Below are 19,238 nucleotides of genomic sequence, written 5' to 3'. Positions count from 1 at the left end.
AATGTCTTCCTGTGGTTTATCAATATATCCACCCCTCAAAACAGAATGGCCATCTCCTGCTAAATGTCCATGCATTGTTCCCAGCTTTTGTATATAGTGCTCCATCCCAGGCATGAACAGAACAATATTCACTTCTGTCAAAGTAACAGCGATGGGATATGCTCCAGAAGAGATTTTAAGTTTGCTATTGAAGTGATTTGATACAGGGATATTACTGGGTCTGATTTTCATTCTAATATTCGATCCCATCAGATTTATATTTTGAGTAATGCCAAAGAATCTTTATACTATTCCAGGGCATATACTCTTCCTGATTCAGTGTTATTGTTTACTAACAATTACACTGTCTTCAAACACAATTTAATTTTGGCATGATATAGTCTACACAGAGACTAATTTTTTTTAGAATTTTTATTTAAGAACTGTGAGTATTGAATGCCTTCCTGAGAAAGTCTGCCAAAACTGAACTTTCAGAGTCTTTCACTAGAGATTTGGTCATTAATATTCTAGATATTAACTAGATTGATTTGAAATTTAGATGCAGGACTGTTGCATTCACATTCAGTGAATTATTAATTGTGATAATTTTTCCACTGAAGAGTGGATGAGTCCTTTTTTATAATTTCACTATCAGCAGATCAGCTCCCATGGAATTGTTTGGAGCATTTAATGTGGCTGAAGGATTTACTGAAAGTTTTTGTAAACTTCGGACTCTCTCCCATAGCACTGCCAAGTGAGCTGCTGTTTTGCAGTAGAGAGCCCAAAGCAAATCACAGCAAGAGAGGTTTTCAGGATTCTGCTCCTTGGTTCAGTCTGTGCTTGTGTTAAACAGTTTGATTATGATGCATTTTTTCAGCTGAAAGGTTGGGTTGCATGATATTCTTCAGAAAAGCTGTCAATTTTGGTTCAGGAAAATAATTTTAAGGATTTTTCAGGATTCTAGTTGGTTGCCTCTTTGCAGGTAATTTTCCCTAGATATGTTTTAGTTTAGGAAATGGTTGCTAGTTGCTAGTTTTCCAAGTGAGATTAGTTAAATTAGGTATGGTAATGGTATTAGGTACAGTATTTAGAAAAGGATATTTGCACAAATTACTTAAATCATAGAGCCGAAAGAAGTATATGTGAAGTAAATGGTCTTGTCATATTTCACTGTTTATGGAAAACTTCTTCTGGCTGATAATAAACCATGGAAGCTTTTTTGGAGAACCACTAGATAATTAGGTGGGTTTGAGCGACTGAAGTCAAAAATCATCATCCAAAAAGAGCCTTTTAGGTTGTTTCTAATCTTGAAGATATTTCATTCACTGCCTCCTCCCTGTTGAGTTTTTGTAGTGTCTTAGAGCCATGTTGTAGCATGCCATTCCCATCACAGCTTCAGCACATCACTTTATGACTTGCTCAAGGTGAAGTCAAAAGTGCATACAAAAATGCATACTCTAACTCTGCCAAATCAAAATCAGAGAAATTAAGAAATACAGCAGCCTAACAGATAAAATTAGGACGATACTGGGAAGTCACACTTCATTAAGTGTGTCATCTGATAAAATACTGCTTGAATATCTCTACAAATGTTTCCAGATGACTAGTTACAGGTGGCTTTCTTTTCAATGCGTGGGGTTTTGCAGTGTGCTCGTAAGGGACTGATGTTTGCCCCAGGTACTGTGTAGGGCACCTGCGTGTCTCATGCTGGTGTATTGACCACATTCTGAAAGATAGGTTTGTAATCGTTAGTAGCTAATATACAGCCACCAAAGTACTTTTCTGAATCTAGCCAAGAAACTTGCTTTAATGTTGTTTCATATTTATGCCTATGTATTAATATTAGTACTGCCTTACAGTTATCTCAATTTGTAAAAGCATGTTTGAGGTGATTGTGTGTTTTGTTACTTCCACAGGTACGCTACATGTAGGGGATGAAATCCGAGAAATAAACGGAATCAGTGTGGCAAATCAAACTGTAGAACAACTACAAAAAATGCTTGTAAGTGTCTGGAGTATTTCTCATGTTCTTTATAAAAGTGCCTGTCTTATTTGAAAAAAAACTTTTATGTAATTGCATTGTGACTTCCCCTTTTTCTCCACTTCTTGATAGTCTATATGTGTGTGTAACACAGAGTCATTCTGTGTTCAGCTGTTAAAGCCGCCTACAGGCTCTCTCCTGTTTTTCAGTAGTGACTTTTTTGTACCTTACACCCAGGAATGATAGAAGACACCTCCAGGTGTCATTTTATTTATTTCATTTAGTCCCACAGAAAAGGTCATTTAGACCCAACCAATCCTGACAGATTTATGACTGATAGTCTCATAAATAAACTTGAGTAATGGAGGGTTCCCCAGACTCTCCAGGCAGTTGACTTTAGTGTATAACTCTTATACATTTTAGAAAGTCTTCTTTTGATGTTTGAGCTTTCTTTGTTGAAATGCAGGAGTTTCTTGTCTCTAGTGGATGTAACAGAAGAAAATACTGTTTTCCTCCTATTACTCATCCCAAGTTGGTCTATAAAGGTCATGCCCTTATTTTAAATCTTTGGTCTACACCAAGTGTAGTCACTGAGTATATTATAAGCGAAAATAAACTTTTCTTGACTGTTGGTGTAATTGCTACACAGATACAAAGACAATACATCATAGAACCATTCAGGTTGGAAGTAACCTCAGGAAGTCTCTAGTCCAATCTCCTGCACAAAGCAGGATCAACACTGAATGCAGCGCAGGTTGCTCAGGGCTTTGTCTGATGAACCCTTGAAAACATCCAAGGGCAGAGATTTGACAGGACAGGTGCCTCTTTGGGCAAAATATTCCAATATTTAATTATCATGATAGGGAAAAATGTGTTCCTTATATGTAGCTGGAACATCTCTTTTGAATTTATAACTATTGTGGCTTATCATTATTGATGTTGCAAAGGAAAAAAAAAAGTATTTTGAGCTCAGACAGTCTGACTTTTTGCAGGAAAATTCCATCTTGGGCCTTGCTAGTAAAGTCCATTTGATATTCCGTAACACTTGCAAATTTTTCTGCATGCAACGCTAACCACGGCATCTTGGATGATATCACTAATCTTTTTGATGTGTCCAGAGCCGTACAGACAAGTTTAAGTGAGTCCAGGCAAATAGCAATTTTTTTGCTCACAATAAGACAGTTGAAGAGAGAAAGGGGAAAAGCTCCAAGATCATTTGAAGCGATCTGCTTACCTTTCTGCCCAGATCAGGTCCTGCAGTTGTCAGCCATGTAGTGTCACCTGTATTCAAATGGTCATTTAAGAAAATATGGCTGAGCAAATATGTTGCCACAATCTACTGGTATTCTGCAGTTACTACTTGTTATGGATGTTCTTGTACTATAGCAAATGCAAACTAGCAGACCCTATGTTTTGTTCTAATGAAAGACTATTTCTTACATTTCTGCCTTTAGTACAGTAACATGCAGCTTTCCAGAAACTCTGACTATGCTTTTGCTATTCAACATGCATGATGAAAGGGAAGAAAATGTCACTGTAGTAGCAAAGACACTGTGGATCTCAAGAGTATAGCTACAAAGAAAAGATTGACATGGAAGAAACCTACACATCTCTGAATCTCCCACCTTAAAATAGAGCTGTAGGTTCTAGGCAATTGAAAACTGGTCAGGCAAACAAACTAATAATGTATGTTTGTCTTTTAGATTAATGAGAGACGATTTAATTGTTTGTTTATAATTGAAGTGACAAATTAGCATTTTCGCTTTTCTGAATATTGACTTTAGGAAAACATACTGCTGCTCTCAAACCATGATGCTGTCCTTTCAAGCGTTAGTGATTTGGAGATTTTATCTTCAGTGTCTTTGTCTTTAAAGAAGTACTTCTCTTTTTGCAGAGGGAAATGCGTGGAAGTATTACCTTTAAGATTGTGCCAAGTTATCGCACGCAATCTTCATCCTGTGAGGTAATGAATTTAATGAACCATCCCATTTCTTCCTCAGTCCTGTAACTAACTGCCTGCTGATGGCTGAATGTTACTGCTTTCTGGGAAATTGTTTCTGCCTGTCCTGTTAGATCAAGCACACCAATTTTACAACAAAGATAACGGAACACGAGTAGGTACCACCTACCTACTCAGCCCTGCCTCCATATTCATCTCATCAGCACCTTAACTAACTCTTTACAGCCTATTTAAAAAAAGAAAAAAATAGGGAAGGGGATCCTCATCTCTTGCATTTAGGAAGCCCCTTCAAAAAATTTTACAATTTAAGCTCGTTCTCCAGAAAGTCTGTTGAAGTTCCTAAGCTGAGGAACAATCCTCCTTTTTTAGGCATTAAACGTGATTTTACTGCTTTGGGCTGTTAAGGGTTAATTGGATAATCTGTTTCTGTATAACCCTGTTGAGGTAAATTTGTCATGGTTGTCTGTAACAGTTACATGTGGCTCAGTATTATGTTTCCATGAAAAAATTGTATTTGTCATTACAGAAGAAAAACGGATTTGGAGTGAGTTCTTGTTGAACTAGAAACTTGGTATTATCTTCTTTGCACAGCAATGTTTAATTCCCTTCTACTGGCAAAGTTATGTTCCAGGTTGCAACTGAAGGGAATTAAATTCTAGAAAATGGCTATTTGAGAGATACTGTTCCAATTTAAGCATACAGATGGCATATGCACTATGTAGCTGATGCCAGTCTTTCTGTGCCACATGCTTAACTGCGCAAACAGTTCCCAAATTAGAATTCCAAGAGTGAAATCACAATCCCTGTTGAAGTCAAGCACCTTATCTTAATTAGAGCTGTGATTTCACCCTAATTGTGTTTGTGTTTCAGCTAGAACACACAGAAACTGCTATTGTGATTGTCAGAACAATCTGTTTGCAAGAAAAATATTACTGCTTTTTGGTTGCCTTCTGTACTTCTAATAGAAGTCAACAAGAACTAAAAGGTTTTAGAGGTAGAAGGTTTGACAAATTTTCAGCTATGAGGGTGATTATCTGAAACGGTATACGCATGAAAGCAAAAGTTTTTCATGAAATGCAAAGGCTTTAAGACGAAAACCTCAAACAGAAATTCTAGAGTGTGCTGGTAAATTTATGTATTGAGTTCTGTGTTGTTAATAGCAGTTATAAAAAAAAAAAAATCTCACTTCCCAATATCAAAATACAGAAACAAACTATAGACCTGCTAGAAAGATCATTATTTGAAAAAATAATTCAGCATAGAGCTTTAAATCAATACTGTTAGGTGTTAGTAGTAGCAGATCATCTCTTTTCCTTGACTTTCTGTTCTTAGGCTCTTTATGACTATTTATTTTATGGAAGAGAGGAAAATGAGCTCTTACCTTCCTTTGGAAAAAAAACAGCAAAACTAGAAATGTGTGATTGAAGACAGAGGGGGGGAAAATAAGCATGTCTAATTATTACACCTTGTGGCACCTAGCATTCATTTAATCAGAGATGGTTGACTGTTCCACCTGCTGAGCCACACTGTGACTTTTCAGTTGTTACAAGTGTACAGAAAAAGCCAGCATTTTAAAATCATCCTATTAAAGCATCATTAGTCCTTTGGTACGGACAGATTTTTATTCACATAATTTTTCAGGATTGTGATTCAGATAATGAATCAAAATCTTAACCATTAAGAACGACTGAAAGTGAATGCTGAATGACATTACTAAGACACAGAAAGCTTGCTTCTCATGCTCTCTAGCAGAATAAATTCAGAGGTATCAGGTCTTCACTAGTATAATCTTACTACATAAGTTATTTTTTGACACTATTTCAGTATAAATTTATATTTGGTTCCCCTTTTCACTTCAGTCATGGACTGGTGTTCATATGGTATAGTTTTACCAGAAGAGGAATATAAAACCAAATCCATAACTGGATTTTTTTAGGGGATTTCTACCATGATCACATAATTGGATTGTAAAACTTCTTGTTGTAGTGTTGTTTTCTAAATACTAAGGCACTTTTGTATATTTAGGGAAGTCTCATCCCTATAGTATGTAATGGTACTTAAGTGTCACTAGGCAGTTTCCCAAATCTCAACTGAATAATTTCAAGTTTCTTAGGGATTTGTTGCTTTTCTTACACCCATGCTTTCCATTCAGTTACCAGGCCTTCTATTTAATGGAGTAGACTTTGCTTGAAAACGTGCTACTTATGGATTCCCTTGTATAAAAGTCCAATCAGCTGATCTACTGTGAGATGACCTGTTTAGTTACTGGTGTGGCAAATAGTCTGAGTTACTCGGAGATCTGGGTAACACAGTGGCCAGGGTGGTTTTTTTCTGCTTCAAATAGAAATGACAGACTTAAATGAATATGAACTTAAGTAATCGTTGCAACACATTCTTCTTATGGCTAATGACTGCATATGCTGTTCATACATTTCAGCTTTAAGCCCACTGAGTATGCATTATGCTCTGACTGCATTTACATTCTTTGTACTGACAGAACTCCCCAAGTAAATTTTTATAGTGTCAGATATGTGAGGGGAAGTAATCAGATAGTAAGGGCAGTACTTTTTTTAAACAGAAAAACCCTTCTTTATAAACATCCTTTATGTTTTAGATTGTCTTCATTAAACACTTAAGTTGTTTCACTAGAAAGAAGAGCCTTTGTATATATAAGATTTAAAAAATCTGGTGGTAATCACCATATTTTTTCTCTACTAGTCTTGCTATGTTTCCCTTAGTGCTGAGACTGTAAGACTTTTTATAGTCTGAAACCTTTTTTACATTTCCATCAGAACTGCTGCCAGAAAGGTTCCTTGTGCAAGACTGAAATTGAAATGTATTTTCAGCTTTTTGGAAAGTCTTCTTTTTTCCTTTTTTTTCCATCTGGCAATGGTATCATTAATCTGGCTGTACTTGTCAGTATCTAATTTGATCAGACCAGCTCTACGGTTGACAACAATTGACTTCTGCCATAGGATTGCATCTCAAATGCATCGATTTATCAATCATAATCCACACTTAAGAAGAAAGAATCAACAGGAAACTAGTTTTGCCATTATTTAGAAATAATTGTGATTGTTTCCTCTAAAGCTTCAGCTGTTGTACTTCAACTGAAGAGCAAGGATCCAAAACACTGCCATTTTGTTATTTGGTGTGTGGCTAGACAAGGTTGGGAATGTAGATGGTCAAGTTGTACTGACATATGCCAATAACACTTCTACACTGCTCAGAATCATTGGATCCTCCACGTGTTTTTTGCTCTTATCCCAAGGAGAACTAGAGCCTTTTCTGATTTACTGGAGAAACAACTCAGAACCAAAGCAGAAGTTTTGCAGTCCAGTTGTAAGCACTCCTAGCATTCTACAAGGATGTCTCTACTCATTGATTTGTCTCATTAAACTGTGCATGATACAGTTTCCTTTTAACTTTTCGGTCTGGTATTTTTAGAAAAAGACCGGGTCCCTAAGAAATGAAGAATCTAATTGCCTTTGAAATCGCAGCTGAACTGCCTAATTATTTAAAAATTGTACATATGCCGGTTCACTAACTTGCTAGATTAGTTTCTTACAGTTAATACTGTAATCACCAATAGCACTGAAAATGTGTATTTGCGTCATTACGTTATGATGAACATTTGCTTTGAGTAATATGCTGTCTTCTGTTGAGAATTGTTGGAGGAATACAAACCAAAACATTCTCAAACCAAGAAAATTTCCTTCAAAGGGAGAAACCTCCAAGAGAGTCTGGAAATAGCGGCATTCTCCAAGTTACTCTGAACTTGTTTTTTTCCAAATGACTTGGGTGCTTGCATTGCTTTCCAGAGCTTTCCCTTGCTAAACCATCACTGACTAGTAGACTGTAACAAACTAGGATTAAAAAAAAAAAAAGGAAAGAGCAAAAAAAAAGGTTAAATTAACTTTTCATCTCTTTTTGAAAGCAAGAAAATGGCAGAAACAGCATTGCAGAGCAAACAGAAAATCTCTTTATAAAAGAAAGAAGTCACTGCTTTTTTGGAAAACCTATCTCCTAGCTGCTATTTGATAAAGGTGATGCTGATAATTCCGTACACACACAAAAAAAAGAGTAACGGTTCCCTTAGGCATATTTCTTCTTTTTTTTTTTTTTTTTAAGAATGAATAGCTTATTATGTCTCATTTAAACATTTTAAACTTGTTATGCTGGAGTGATTTTGTAAATAGATATAGAGCGGATTTCCCCATTCCTCTTACATGTTGCAGATAGTTGCGGGAGTCAAATGAGTCTTTTGTTCTTCTGCATGCAGCAGAAATACACAGACCTACATACTTTGAACCACAATGATTTTACAGCCGTAGTATTGTCAGTTCTATCCTCAACCGTGTTAAAATCAAAGCAAGCATCTAAATAGCTACATATGGAACTTTCTGAAGTTCTTCATAAGTTTTTTGCACACCAAGAGTACTGGCAGCAAGATGGATAAAGTATTGCCTGTCATTTTAATTTTTCTTGATGCTTTAAAATAGCTATAAGTGCTATCACATAATTAGTATAAGTTCAAGAATATTAGTAGAGGACCTTTACCTGATTAATGTTGTGTGAGCAGTTTAGCTTCAGTTCTGATTTTTAATTTGTTCATAAAGGGCATTAGTATTAATAAAATGTGACAGGGATAACTTTGTTTTCTTTGAAAACTGTTTTAGCTCTTTTTTCAGCTATCCCTGATGTTATGCAAAATTACCAGACATTCCTAAATTGACCTTTAGCATGGAATATTATATCCCAAAATTCCTTTGGAGGTAAAAGGGATTTTTTTCACAGTGCATGAGTGAATTATTTTATTTCATGAAGAGGTGGCTCAGTTATCTGATCTTATGCAATTAATGACTATACAATCAAAATGGCGTGTGAAAATATTGCTCTGCAAGTGGCTTCCTTGTCTTTGCAAAACCCAGTCAGAAATTCCTGTCATCCTTCCTGTGGAGTTTCCCAGTGTGCAACCCTGCGGCTGCTGTCTCCTCAGTGAAGTGCAGGACCATGCCGGTAGGCTGACTGAAGAGAGGTGGCTTTTTTAAAGTGATGTGTTTTCATAGAATCATTTTGGTTGGAAGAGACCCTCAGGATCACCGAGTCCAACCATAACCTAACTGAGGCACTAAGCCATGTCCCTAAGAACCTCATCTAAACGCCTTTTAAACTCCTCCAGGGATGGTGACTCCACCACTTCCCTGGGCAGCCTGTTCCAATGCCTGACAACCCTTTCTGTGAAGAATTTTTTCCTAATATCCAATCTAAACCTCTCCTGGTGCAACTTGAGGCCATTTCCTCTTGTCTTATCACTTGTTACTTGGGAGGAGAGACCAAAACCCTCCATGCTACAACAATTTTATCAAGGTTTAATATTTTTAAGACCATAAGAATGCTGAAGGAAAAAACCTCACTGTGGGGTAAAATAGATGAGGAGGAAGAAGAACATGTCCAACTTATTTCTTGGGTGTTTGCTTCAGTGTCTTGGAGGCACTGCAGAGAGTTGCATCCTACAGAGCAGAAACTGGTCAACACTGACCTCCCCTACGTAGCTGAAGAAGAAGATTTAGAAGCAGCTTTAAAATTGAATATGTGCCTCATTCTATTCAAAGTATTGTTCAGCATGTAATTTTCAGGTAATTGCCTTTAACAAAGACATCAGTATGACTAATGGCCTTAAGCATTGTGAGTCACATGAGATCTAAGAGGTCCCAGAAGCTCTTTGATTCCTGTTTGATTGCTAAGGCAATATAGAAATAATTATTACCAAGGATACATCAAGATGTCAAACCTGAATCTTAAACTACAGAAAAACGTTTCAAACTTACAGAGTTCATAGTGTGGAAACTTTCACTGATAAAGCAGCTAAGCACATGGTTATAAGACTGTGGATGTAACTGTTCTTTTAAATATATCTGTGTTCCTGTGATAGTGTTGTGTTGTTAATGAACCTTGTGTCTTATTTCAGAGAGATTCCCCCTCTACATCCAGGCAGTCCCCAGCTAATGGTCATAGCAGCACTAACAATTCTGTTTCGGTAAGATTTCCAGTTCCACACAGAGAAAGTGTGAAAGTTTTGTTGGTGCTCATCTGCCATTACTGTTATTGTGTGGTCAGTGGAAAATTTTGTCCTGCTGATAGAACCAAGGTTATTACATATGTAACTCCCCATTTTCTTTTTTTAAGGATTTCTTCCAACGCATTATTCTCATTAAAAGCCATATAGTGAATTCAATGTTAATAACTGTAACATGACCCTTCAGTCATCCTTAAATCATTATTAGCGGTTTCCTCAAAACTAAGCAAAGGTTTAAAGTGGAAGATTTATTTCCATCCTGAGCTTTGGAAGCCATGTTTGAAGAAAGGATAACTGTGCAGTTGGTATTTCCAGACATTTTAGAGTCTTTTTTAAGTTTTGTGTTTTGAGAGACCTCTGGAACTTGTACTTGTTTCCGCTATCTGAGTTAACGAATTGGTGTGCCCTCTGCTGTTGTGGTACGTGCACATACTTTGTGAAACATGAGCCTTGCCTGGATATGAAAAGCAAAAGGAAGCGGCTTTAAACTGCACTACAAACCAAGCTATTATCATCACATCTTTAACACAAAGTACTTCTGTTTTGTATATGTTCAGGTAGAAAGGTGCTGTTGTTTTTTCTAAAGTATATGAATGTTAAAATTTGTGTTGCTTATCTCATTTGTCTTTGTTTGGACCAATGTAGTAATTGTACATGCAAGTTCTTTCGGTAAGAGTGCCGTCAATATCATGAGTTTGTGGAACTAGTGAAAAAAAAAACAAACTGAGTAACTACTCCTTTAACTATTAAAAAAAATTACAAATTAGAAAATATTTGCCACAAGGTAAAGTGCTTATTAAGTAATACAAAGAAAAGTAATTGTGGATGAAAAATTTAATAAAGTTTTATTTATTAAATTGAATTTGTAACAGGATTAGTAGCTCTAATCTTATTCATCAGGACAATTAATTGCATTATACATTTCTAATAATATTTTTTTAGTATTTATAATAGCCATCCTTCTCTTTTGAAAACAAGACTAAGTATTAAGTGGAAAAGGCAGTCACATAAAGAGCCTCTTTCACTTGACTGTGCTTTTGTGTTGAAGATGCTGAATTATTTCTTAAAAAGCACATTCTCTATCTGCTTAAACTTTTGACCTGCTTTCTTCAGCTTGCTGCTAAAGAGCCTGGGTTTGATTTTCTTTAAGAAAAAAATATTTCTAAACGTGGGTCAATGCTTTATACTTTTGTATGACTTACCATTTTAGCGTAATGTAATATGAATCACTAACAAATGGTGTTGTATACCCTTAAAAAGTAAAATGAAAATTTCTTCTCCTGGGTTGACTTTATTCTGCAGGACTTGCCATCGACAACACAACCGAAAGGACGACAGGTGAATAGATATCCTCCATGGGAATTTTCATAAACTTAGCTGCTAGTGAACATCCCTGCTATCTTTTTCCCCCTCATATTCTGTATGTGCTGGACTAAAACATTTAAGCTTGGAAAACTTTATCCATTTTTTTCATTTTTCTTTTTAACTCACTTGTTTGTGGCTAATTCAAAACAGCATTTTTTCATGTGTCCATATGTGTGAGAGTTACAAAGTCACTGTAAATTTAACTGGAGATGTTGTTTTAGTTCAGAATGCAGTAATAGACTTACTGTTGTGCAGGGGCCTGTGCAGGTTTTTGTCTTAGAGAAAAGCTCAAATTTATACTTCAGCTGTAGTGGAGACTAGAATGACAAGTGCCCAATACTCTGAAACGCTGTACTGACAAAGATGCTAAAGCTTTAGTTGGTCTATAACAAATTAATGACATTAACAAAGTTCTTCAAAGGAAAATATTAAGGATAGTTTATATTAAAAGTTCACAAGTGTGAAGATAGCCTCTTACATGTTCAGTCCTGAGGCCCAGATTCAGTAACCTCCCGTAACTTTGTTAGCTTGACATGTCACATGGACCAAAGAAAGATCTTCCCTCTCCAGAGAATTCCAAGAAAGTCCTTAAAGGCACTGCAGAGGATTCCCTATGATGCCCTTTGCAGTTTTAAGATTTTTTTTTTATTTTTTTTTTTACTGCAGCCTCCAAATCAGCACATCCCATCAAATGATTTGTGATTCGTCTACTGTAACTGCTCCATTTATATATATCCCTTCCAGAATCTGCCTCTGAATCTTAACCGTGGACTCAACCTCTTACTGTACCAAGGGTTTTAATAATAACTCTTGCAATTCCATACCAAAGAGTCAATGGACCCCATGATCTGTTGTCTTTGACAACCTTATTATACTACTGTTTGGTTAAGGTGACTGGAATATCTGTTACAGGGATGGATTGCTCTCATTTTCTTTCCTGTTTTTAAAGCTTACAGCTCTACCGTTCTTACAATTTTCTGTTGTCTTCTGAAGTTTCCAGCTGCTTGAATGTAGTCCTGGAAGGGCTCCATGAGAGACCTTCCAGGCTGTTTTGTCAGGTGTTGTTTTCTTCTTGTAAGGTATTTTTCCCAGGAGAAGAGAGCTTGTTGAAGGCAGTTTGCTGAAGGCAATATTAGAATAATGGTGTTTCTCATACTCACACCATTTATCATTACCTGTTTTTTTCAAGTGTCTTTTGCCATTAAACCACCATATTTTCTGGTAGCTTGTCATCTTTGAAAACAGTAAGGACTTTGATAACAGATACATTGCTGTCCGTAAGGAAGCCTGTGGTGGTCCATGAGCAGCCAGTATATCCTGGATAATGGCTCAAACTAGAGCAGGGACTTGACAAGAAGGAAGTTACTAGATGGTAAAAATACTGCTCACTTTTCTAGACTTCCGTTAGGTAAGGCTGAGGAGAGATAAGGGACCGGTTCAATACTGATTACTTCATAGGAAGCCAGTTACTTAAATAAACGTGGTTGGTTTCTAAATATCCTATTTTTCAGGTGTCTAAAAGAAATTGGGTTGCTTGTCTAAACTCACACACTCAATGCACAACAGGATAAGGATCAGATTTAGTTTATTAGAATTTGTGTTCTATAGTAATATTACCATCTGATGCTTTCGCTGTAAACAGATAAAATGCATCAGGTATAAGACAGCAGTGATTAACCATTTTAAGTTGTTATTCATATGTTGGGTTCAGATTGGATTACTGAGACACAAGGCAAGATTTGATATATTATTTTAAATTGAGAAGTCAGAATCCGATTTCTTTCTTTTAACATTCCTTAGAGAATAGCTTACTCAAATAGTTAGTTTTTCATTTATATAGATGTAGAGTTTTACTGAAAAACCTGTGCAGAGAATTCTCAGATTCCTCCCAAGTAACTATATGCAATAGGTGCAACACAAGCATTCCTATCTAATCTAAAAAAAGGTACCAAATTTTCAGTCTAAATACTAAAGATCAGTAAGGTAGCCAAAGTCCTTTATACCGTCCGTAAAAATTTCCTGTTATACAATTTTTTAAAACATATCACGGGACTTCAGTTGGAAAATACGGTACAGTTCAAGTTGTAAGATACTGGCGTTTAGTCTGTAATGATTCATGATCCTTAATATTGATCTGTGGGACTCTATCAGTATATTACATGTGTTCATTTTTGCTGTGCAGGTTTTACAGTATATAAAAGACATGAGCTTGCAAAAAAACATTGTGTGTCTCCATCATTTGCTGGTTGTTTTTTTTTCCCTGTTTCATTTTCAACTATCATTTATCCATTTGCCATTCTGTTTCTTCCTTTGCTTGTAGCAAACAGTATATGTAGCTACATGCACAATTTTTCACCTATTACTCTTATTACAGTACCAGTAATAAAATTGCATTGTCTTTTATAAACTCTTTTTATAGATATATGTAAGAGCACAATTTGAATATGATCCAGCAAAGGATGACCTCATTCCTTGCAAAGAAGCTGGCATCAGATTCCGAGTTGGTGATATTATCCAAATCATTAGCAAAGATGATCACAACTGGTGGCAGGGTAAACTTGAGAACTCCAAAAACGGTACTGCAGGTCTTATTCCTTCTCCTGAACTTCAAGAATGGTATGACTTAAGTTTTTTGAATTTAGCTTTGCTTTTGTTTCTGTCCTTTATGTTTGTCATTGTATATCTAGTTTTTGTAATTTTTTTTAAGTATATATTGCCTCCTTTTGTGTGGCATTAATTTTTTTTCATATATGCATAGCAGTAAGGCTTGCATGCAAAATGTGGTTATATTAGAAAAATAAACACCTGTGTTAATAAACATCGTTTGGGCTTTCTGGTACACTATAGGAAACTGGGATCTATGGCTACATACAGATTGTTCATGTAAGGGGCTCAAATTAAATTCTAAACACTGTTTTCATTAGTGCTGCTATATACAAGTGCTGCAGGAATAAGGTGTTAGCAAGTTGTCAAGCACAAAGGTCATTAAGGGACTCCTGGGTTTTTCTCTCCTTTTCCTTTTTTATATGAAAGCCAAAGAGCAGAAAGAAACCACAGTGCAAAGATTCCTGAATGACAGAGTCAATGAACAGTAGTGGCACTGGGTACCGCAAAAGCAATGCAGAGCTCTTGCAGAAGCTGCTTAATAAATATTTTAAATGTATCAGCACGAGCTCTGGCAACCAAGTCCTGGGCCGTAAATGTTATGGCCATAACTCAAGAAAGTTTATCAATACGAGTAATCCAGCCCAAAATATTTCATACAAGATTTGCTATGTCAAAGAATTAGAGTGCTGGAAAGGATTTAACAGCACCTATGCCACCTGAACTGACTAAAGGAGATTTTGCTACAAGAGAAGCAGAGGTAGACAGACTTCTCATTCTATCTCAAGAGTTCCCTTGCAAGCCCTGACGCAAAGGAGACTTTGGTACACATTGCAACAGGAACATCTGCAATGCTTCCTCCTAAAGATGGGCCTCAAAACAGTTCCACAACACGACTTGCGCTGCAGTAATTTAGACCATAGTGGCCTTTTCAGACCTCATGCGCTTCCAGTTTAATCTGCTGCAGAGTGGTCTACAGCCATTTTAGTAGCTGCCCTTCTTCCCATCCTCACTTGATCTACGAGCTTCAATGATCTACCACTAAGAAGATATTCTTTATATCAAAATACCTCTGTGCTTTAAGTCATCAAAAGAAAAGTTTTGGAAAGTTTTACTGTACTCCTGTACTACTAAAAAGTCACATTTTTCTAATACGTTCTGTGTGTCTTTTTTAAAAATACATTGATTACAACAACAAAAATTTTGTCTCATCCATATACCAGGCGAGTTGCTTGTATTGCCATGGAGAAGACCAAACAGGAGCAACAGGCCAGCTGTACTTGGTTTGGAAAGAAAAAAAAGCAGTACAAAGACAAATACTTGGCAAAGCACAATGCAGGTATGAAAACAAATGCAAGTATCTTTAAAGATGATTTTTTTCCAATCTAAACCTTGCCATTAATTGTTCAGCTGGCACTGTTGTGTAAACATAATGAGTTACTTAAGAAAATATAAAATTCTAATTATGTCAACAGTACTCTGCTTGTTCTTTGCTATTTAAACATATAGCCTATTCAGTGAGAGGCAAGCTGCCACAGAATAAATGCGTTGTAATATATGCTAATATAGGCTTGCATTGTTTTGGTTTTTATATTTAAAGGACCACTGGAGACCAACAAGATATTAATTTTGCAATCTGTATAACTGCACTGTGCTCTACAGAAGACTCTTCCATAGCATCCTTGTTACTATGTGGTGATAGTTATAGATTATACACATGAAAACATCACAAAACGCCACTTTTCTCAAAGCATTACAGCTGGAATTGGAGTAAGAGCCACTGCATAGTCAGTGTGTTATTTACAGTTACCAAATAGAAAAAACTGTGGAAGTTTATCCTCCTTGCCATGATTTCTGCCTGAATCCTAGGTTTTGGATTTCTATTTAGACTGCTGAAAAGTAGAATTGTTTTAGAAAACTATGAAAGTAGAAGTCTGCAGCATAAGAGATCCTTGCTGAGCGAAATTCATCAGTTTTAGTAGTAAAGAAGGAAGAACCTTTTGGTCATGAGCAGAATTTAGTTCCTTTCTTCTTTTAATATAGAATACTCAATGTGTTAAAACTGTTTCTATTGGTTTTGCATTGATATCACATGCTGTGGTGATAGATTTTTTTGGTTGTGATCTCTTGGGAGACTTGCAGAGATGTTTATTGGAATTAAAAGATACACCTGTCCAAACAGGGTGATGAAAGTATTTTATATATTTCATTAATTTCTGGCATTTGTTTCAGTTGCATTCTCAAACTTACTAATGAAGCAATATAAATCTGTATTTTCACATTTCTTATTACCTGACAGTCTATGTGCAATATCAGAGCTCATAATATATCAGTACTACAGAATTTATATTTACTTAAAAGTCATTTGCAAATAAAATCCAAGGAAAGTCTAAGAACAGTAATTGTCAGTTACACTCCTTACTTCATCGTCACATTTAGGATGTTCATAGTTCGATATTAAATTACTCATGACCCTAAAAACCCTTCTGGATTATTTCTAAATTGAGACAGTTGAGAGATTGAAAGCTTTAACTTGTTTCCTTCCTTTTGGTGGTTAGACATTCTAGTTGCCATAACATTTCTACTTCATTGCAGTAGCACTAAACTGTGTTTTACTAATTATGACCTTAACAAAAACTGTTGAGAACAAACCAGATTTTATGACCCAAAGTCTTTGAAAATAGTAGTTTAAAAGTATTATCAGTTGCTCCCAGCATACATTCCAACAGCATTGCTACTCCCTTCAGTTGTGCCAGTATAAGTTTGTATGGCTGTGCAGTTAACTGGATTAAGTGAAGAATGACCCAACATAAACATTGATGATGCTTCTTTAGGGCAATTGCATTTCTTAATACAGTTCACAGTGCAGTTACATAGTTAATAATGTTAGTGTGACTAAGCACAGTGTGCTACAAAGGAATAAGCAAGGGAAAGAGTATGGCTAGAGAAGGAGACGGAGCAGGCAATACTTTAGGAGCAAAACTAGCTCAAAGACTTTGTATCAATTAAATCTGTGAAAGGAAGATAATCTAGGCTTTCCTGCCTTGAGGTAGGGGGGGCATTTTGCAGAAGGTTAATAGCACTTTGAGTCGCACAGTTTGCCTGTCTTAGCACTTGCCACCATTGGTCACTTTACATCAGAGCACAGGTTTTGCCAAAAATTAGAAACGTTAAAAATTACCATAACTACCATAAAATAAATAGTTCTGTTCAGAATACCATCTGACACTTCCCCTCCCCCGCTAAGAAGTAAAAACATTAAAGAAAGTGCAGACTAGAATCAAGAATTATCTTAGAAATGTGTATTGATCATAGTGTCCTTGAGGTATTAAAGGTGATGCCAGTAATATTCCAGGGAATTATGCCAAATGTAGAGTCATAGAATTGTTTTGGTTGGGAGAGATCCTCAGGATCATCGAATACCAACCATAACCTAACTCTAGCACTAAACCATGTCCCTAAGAACCTCGTCTAAAGGCCTTTTAAACCCCTTCAGGGATGGTGACTCCACCACTTCCCTGGGCAGCCTGTTCCAATGCCTGACAACCCTTTCTGTGAATAACTTTTTTTTTAATATCCGATCTGGACCTCCCCTGGCACAACTTGAGGCCATTTCCTCCTGTCCTATCACTTGCTACTTGGGAGGAGAGACCAACCCCCTCCACGCTACAACCTCCTTTCAGGTAGTTGTAGACAGTGATGAGGTCTCCCCTCAGCCTCCTTTTCTCCAGGCTGAACAGCCCCAGTTCCCTCAGCCACTCCTCATCAGACTTGTGCTCCAAGGATATAAAGAGGTTCACTGAAATGCTACGGTGCTTACATGAGCTTAACTAAGGTGGTACTGAGTTTACCTTCTCTAAACTGCTCTCTCCCACCTGGTGTTGGTAGCCAGAAATATGGCAACACTGGCTTTTGCAAGCTTTCAGTGCATCTATCTCAGAATATAAACCGGATCTTTTCTTCTCTTGGATCCAAAATAAGTATAACTAATTTGGAACTAGCAATCTAATCCAGATGTCAAATGTTGCTCTTACAAGAAAGTAGAATTCATTTATCTTATGTCTTATATCTTAGAATAAAATGTAATAAATCATTTAGCAGTATGTAATCTATTTGGACTTCCCTGTTATTTTTGTCCTAGAGATGAGGCTGAACTGGAATGCTGAGAAATGACCTAGTAAAATATTTTATTGTCAACTAAGATGTGTGGCTAGCTAATGATCTGAGAGTTTATGAAGTAAATAATTGAATATTTCAGTTGCCTTTTATAGTTAAAAGCAAATATATTCTCTGTTACAAGAAAAATATCATCCCATTTTTCATTCCTCCATACCTGATATTAGAGTATCGTGTCCTTCAAGAGACAGCATCATGATCTTACATCTTATCATTGTAAATTCATTTTCAGACCAAAGCCCACAGTAAAAAATAAACCTTTTTCATTATTAGGTTCACTGACATTTTTAGAAATGCTCTAGATATATACTGCAGTGCTATCTAGATGTAATTTTTATTTATTTTACTGAAATGTTATTGGAGGACTTCATAAAAGAACACTCTTTAGAACATACTAGAACTATGCTTTCTGTTATACATAATGTAGAAAATTGCCAAGCTTTTACAAAATATGTTTATCATTTCTTAATGTGATTTATTTGCCTTGTGTTTAGACTATTGCATGGTAAAGTTTATTTTGTGCATATACTTTTTATTTTACTAATATACTACAAGCCATATCTCAATGACCCCTGTACATTTTTCATGCTGTCTTACTCCCAATGGCCTCTGTGCATGTAAGTAACCTGTCAAGTGACAATGCCTCTTTATTTGCTTCTTACTGTTTCCTTTCAAGAACTCCTTTTCTTTATTAGCTAGTAACACAGAAGCATTAAACTTCAGTCTTTAAATGTGCCCTGTATTCCTCTTATCTTGTGTATATTCAAAAATTAATCATTTTTCTTTTGCATTTGAAAACCCTACAATCATTAGTTACCTTCATGTAGACTGAGACACATCTTCTCCATGCTGCTAGTTTGTGGTGAAGGCATTAATATGTATCATTTCTGTTGTTTGTTTCTGTTGTTTGTATCTAACATAATGTGGTTTTGTTCAAGAGGAAAATAAAGGATTGATTTTTTAATTATTATTTTTAATGGGAACAGGTTCTTGCAGGCCTAGATGGTTAGAATGGTAAAACTGATTAATATGTTGTAGATCTTCAGCCCTTTCTAGTATGAAATGAATTATTAATTAGTTTAAATAGTGTGAAG

General features: G+C 36.1%; 1 protein-coding gene across 5 annotated transcripts in view; it reads left to right on the top strand.

Moving 5' to 3' along the window:
- CASK (calcium/calmodulin dependent serine protein kinase) overlaps positions 1–19,238 on the top strand; it is a gene marked incomplete at its 5' end in the record, with an annotated part of 208,161 nt that overhangs the window by 176,930 nt on the left and 11,993 nt on the right. For 3 of the 5 annotated variants that reach the window (XM_080350339.1, XM_080350340.1, XM_080350338.1), the window contains 6 exons: positions 1,896–1,981; positions 3,855–3,923; positions 9,892–9,960; positions 11,302–11,337; positions 13,784–13,980; positions 15,192–15,307. In XM_080350339.1, the coding sequence (XP_080206465.1) occupies positions 1,896–1,981; positions 3,855–3,923; positions 9,892–9,960; positions 11,302–11,337; positions 13,784–13,980; positions 15,192–15,307 (573 nt within the window). The remainder of the gene's footprint in view (positions 1–1,895; positions 1,982–3,854; positions 3,924–9,891; positions 9,961–11,301; positions 11,338–13,783; positions 13,981–15,191; positions 15,308–19,238) is intronic. The other 2 variants (XM_080350342.1, XM_080350341.1) reach the window with 1 other exon arrangement.

The sequence above is a fragment of the Nesoenas mayeri genome, assembly GCF_963082525.1.
Source record: "Nesoenas mayeri genome assembly, chromosome: 1".
NCBI lineage: Eukaryota > Metazoa > Chordata > Aves > Columbiformes > Columbidae > Nesoenas > Nesoenas mayeri.
Note: the sequence above shows the minus strand (reverse complement) of the source record. Positions and strands in the feature narration are given on the sequence as shown.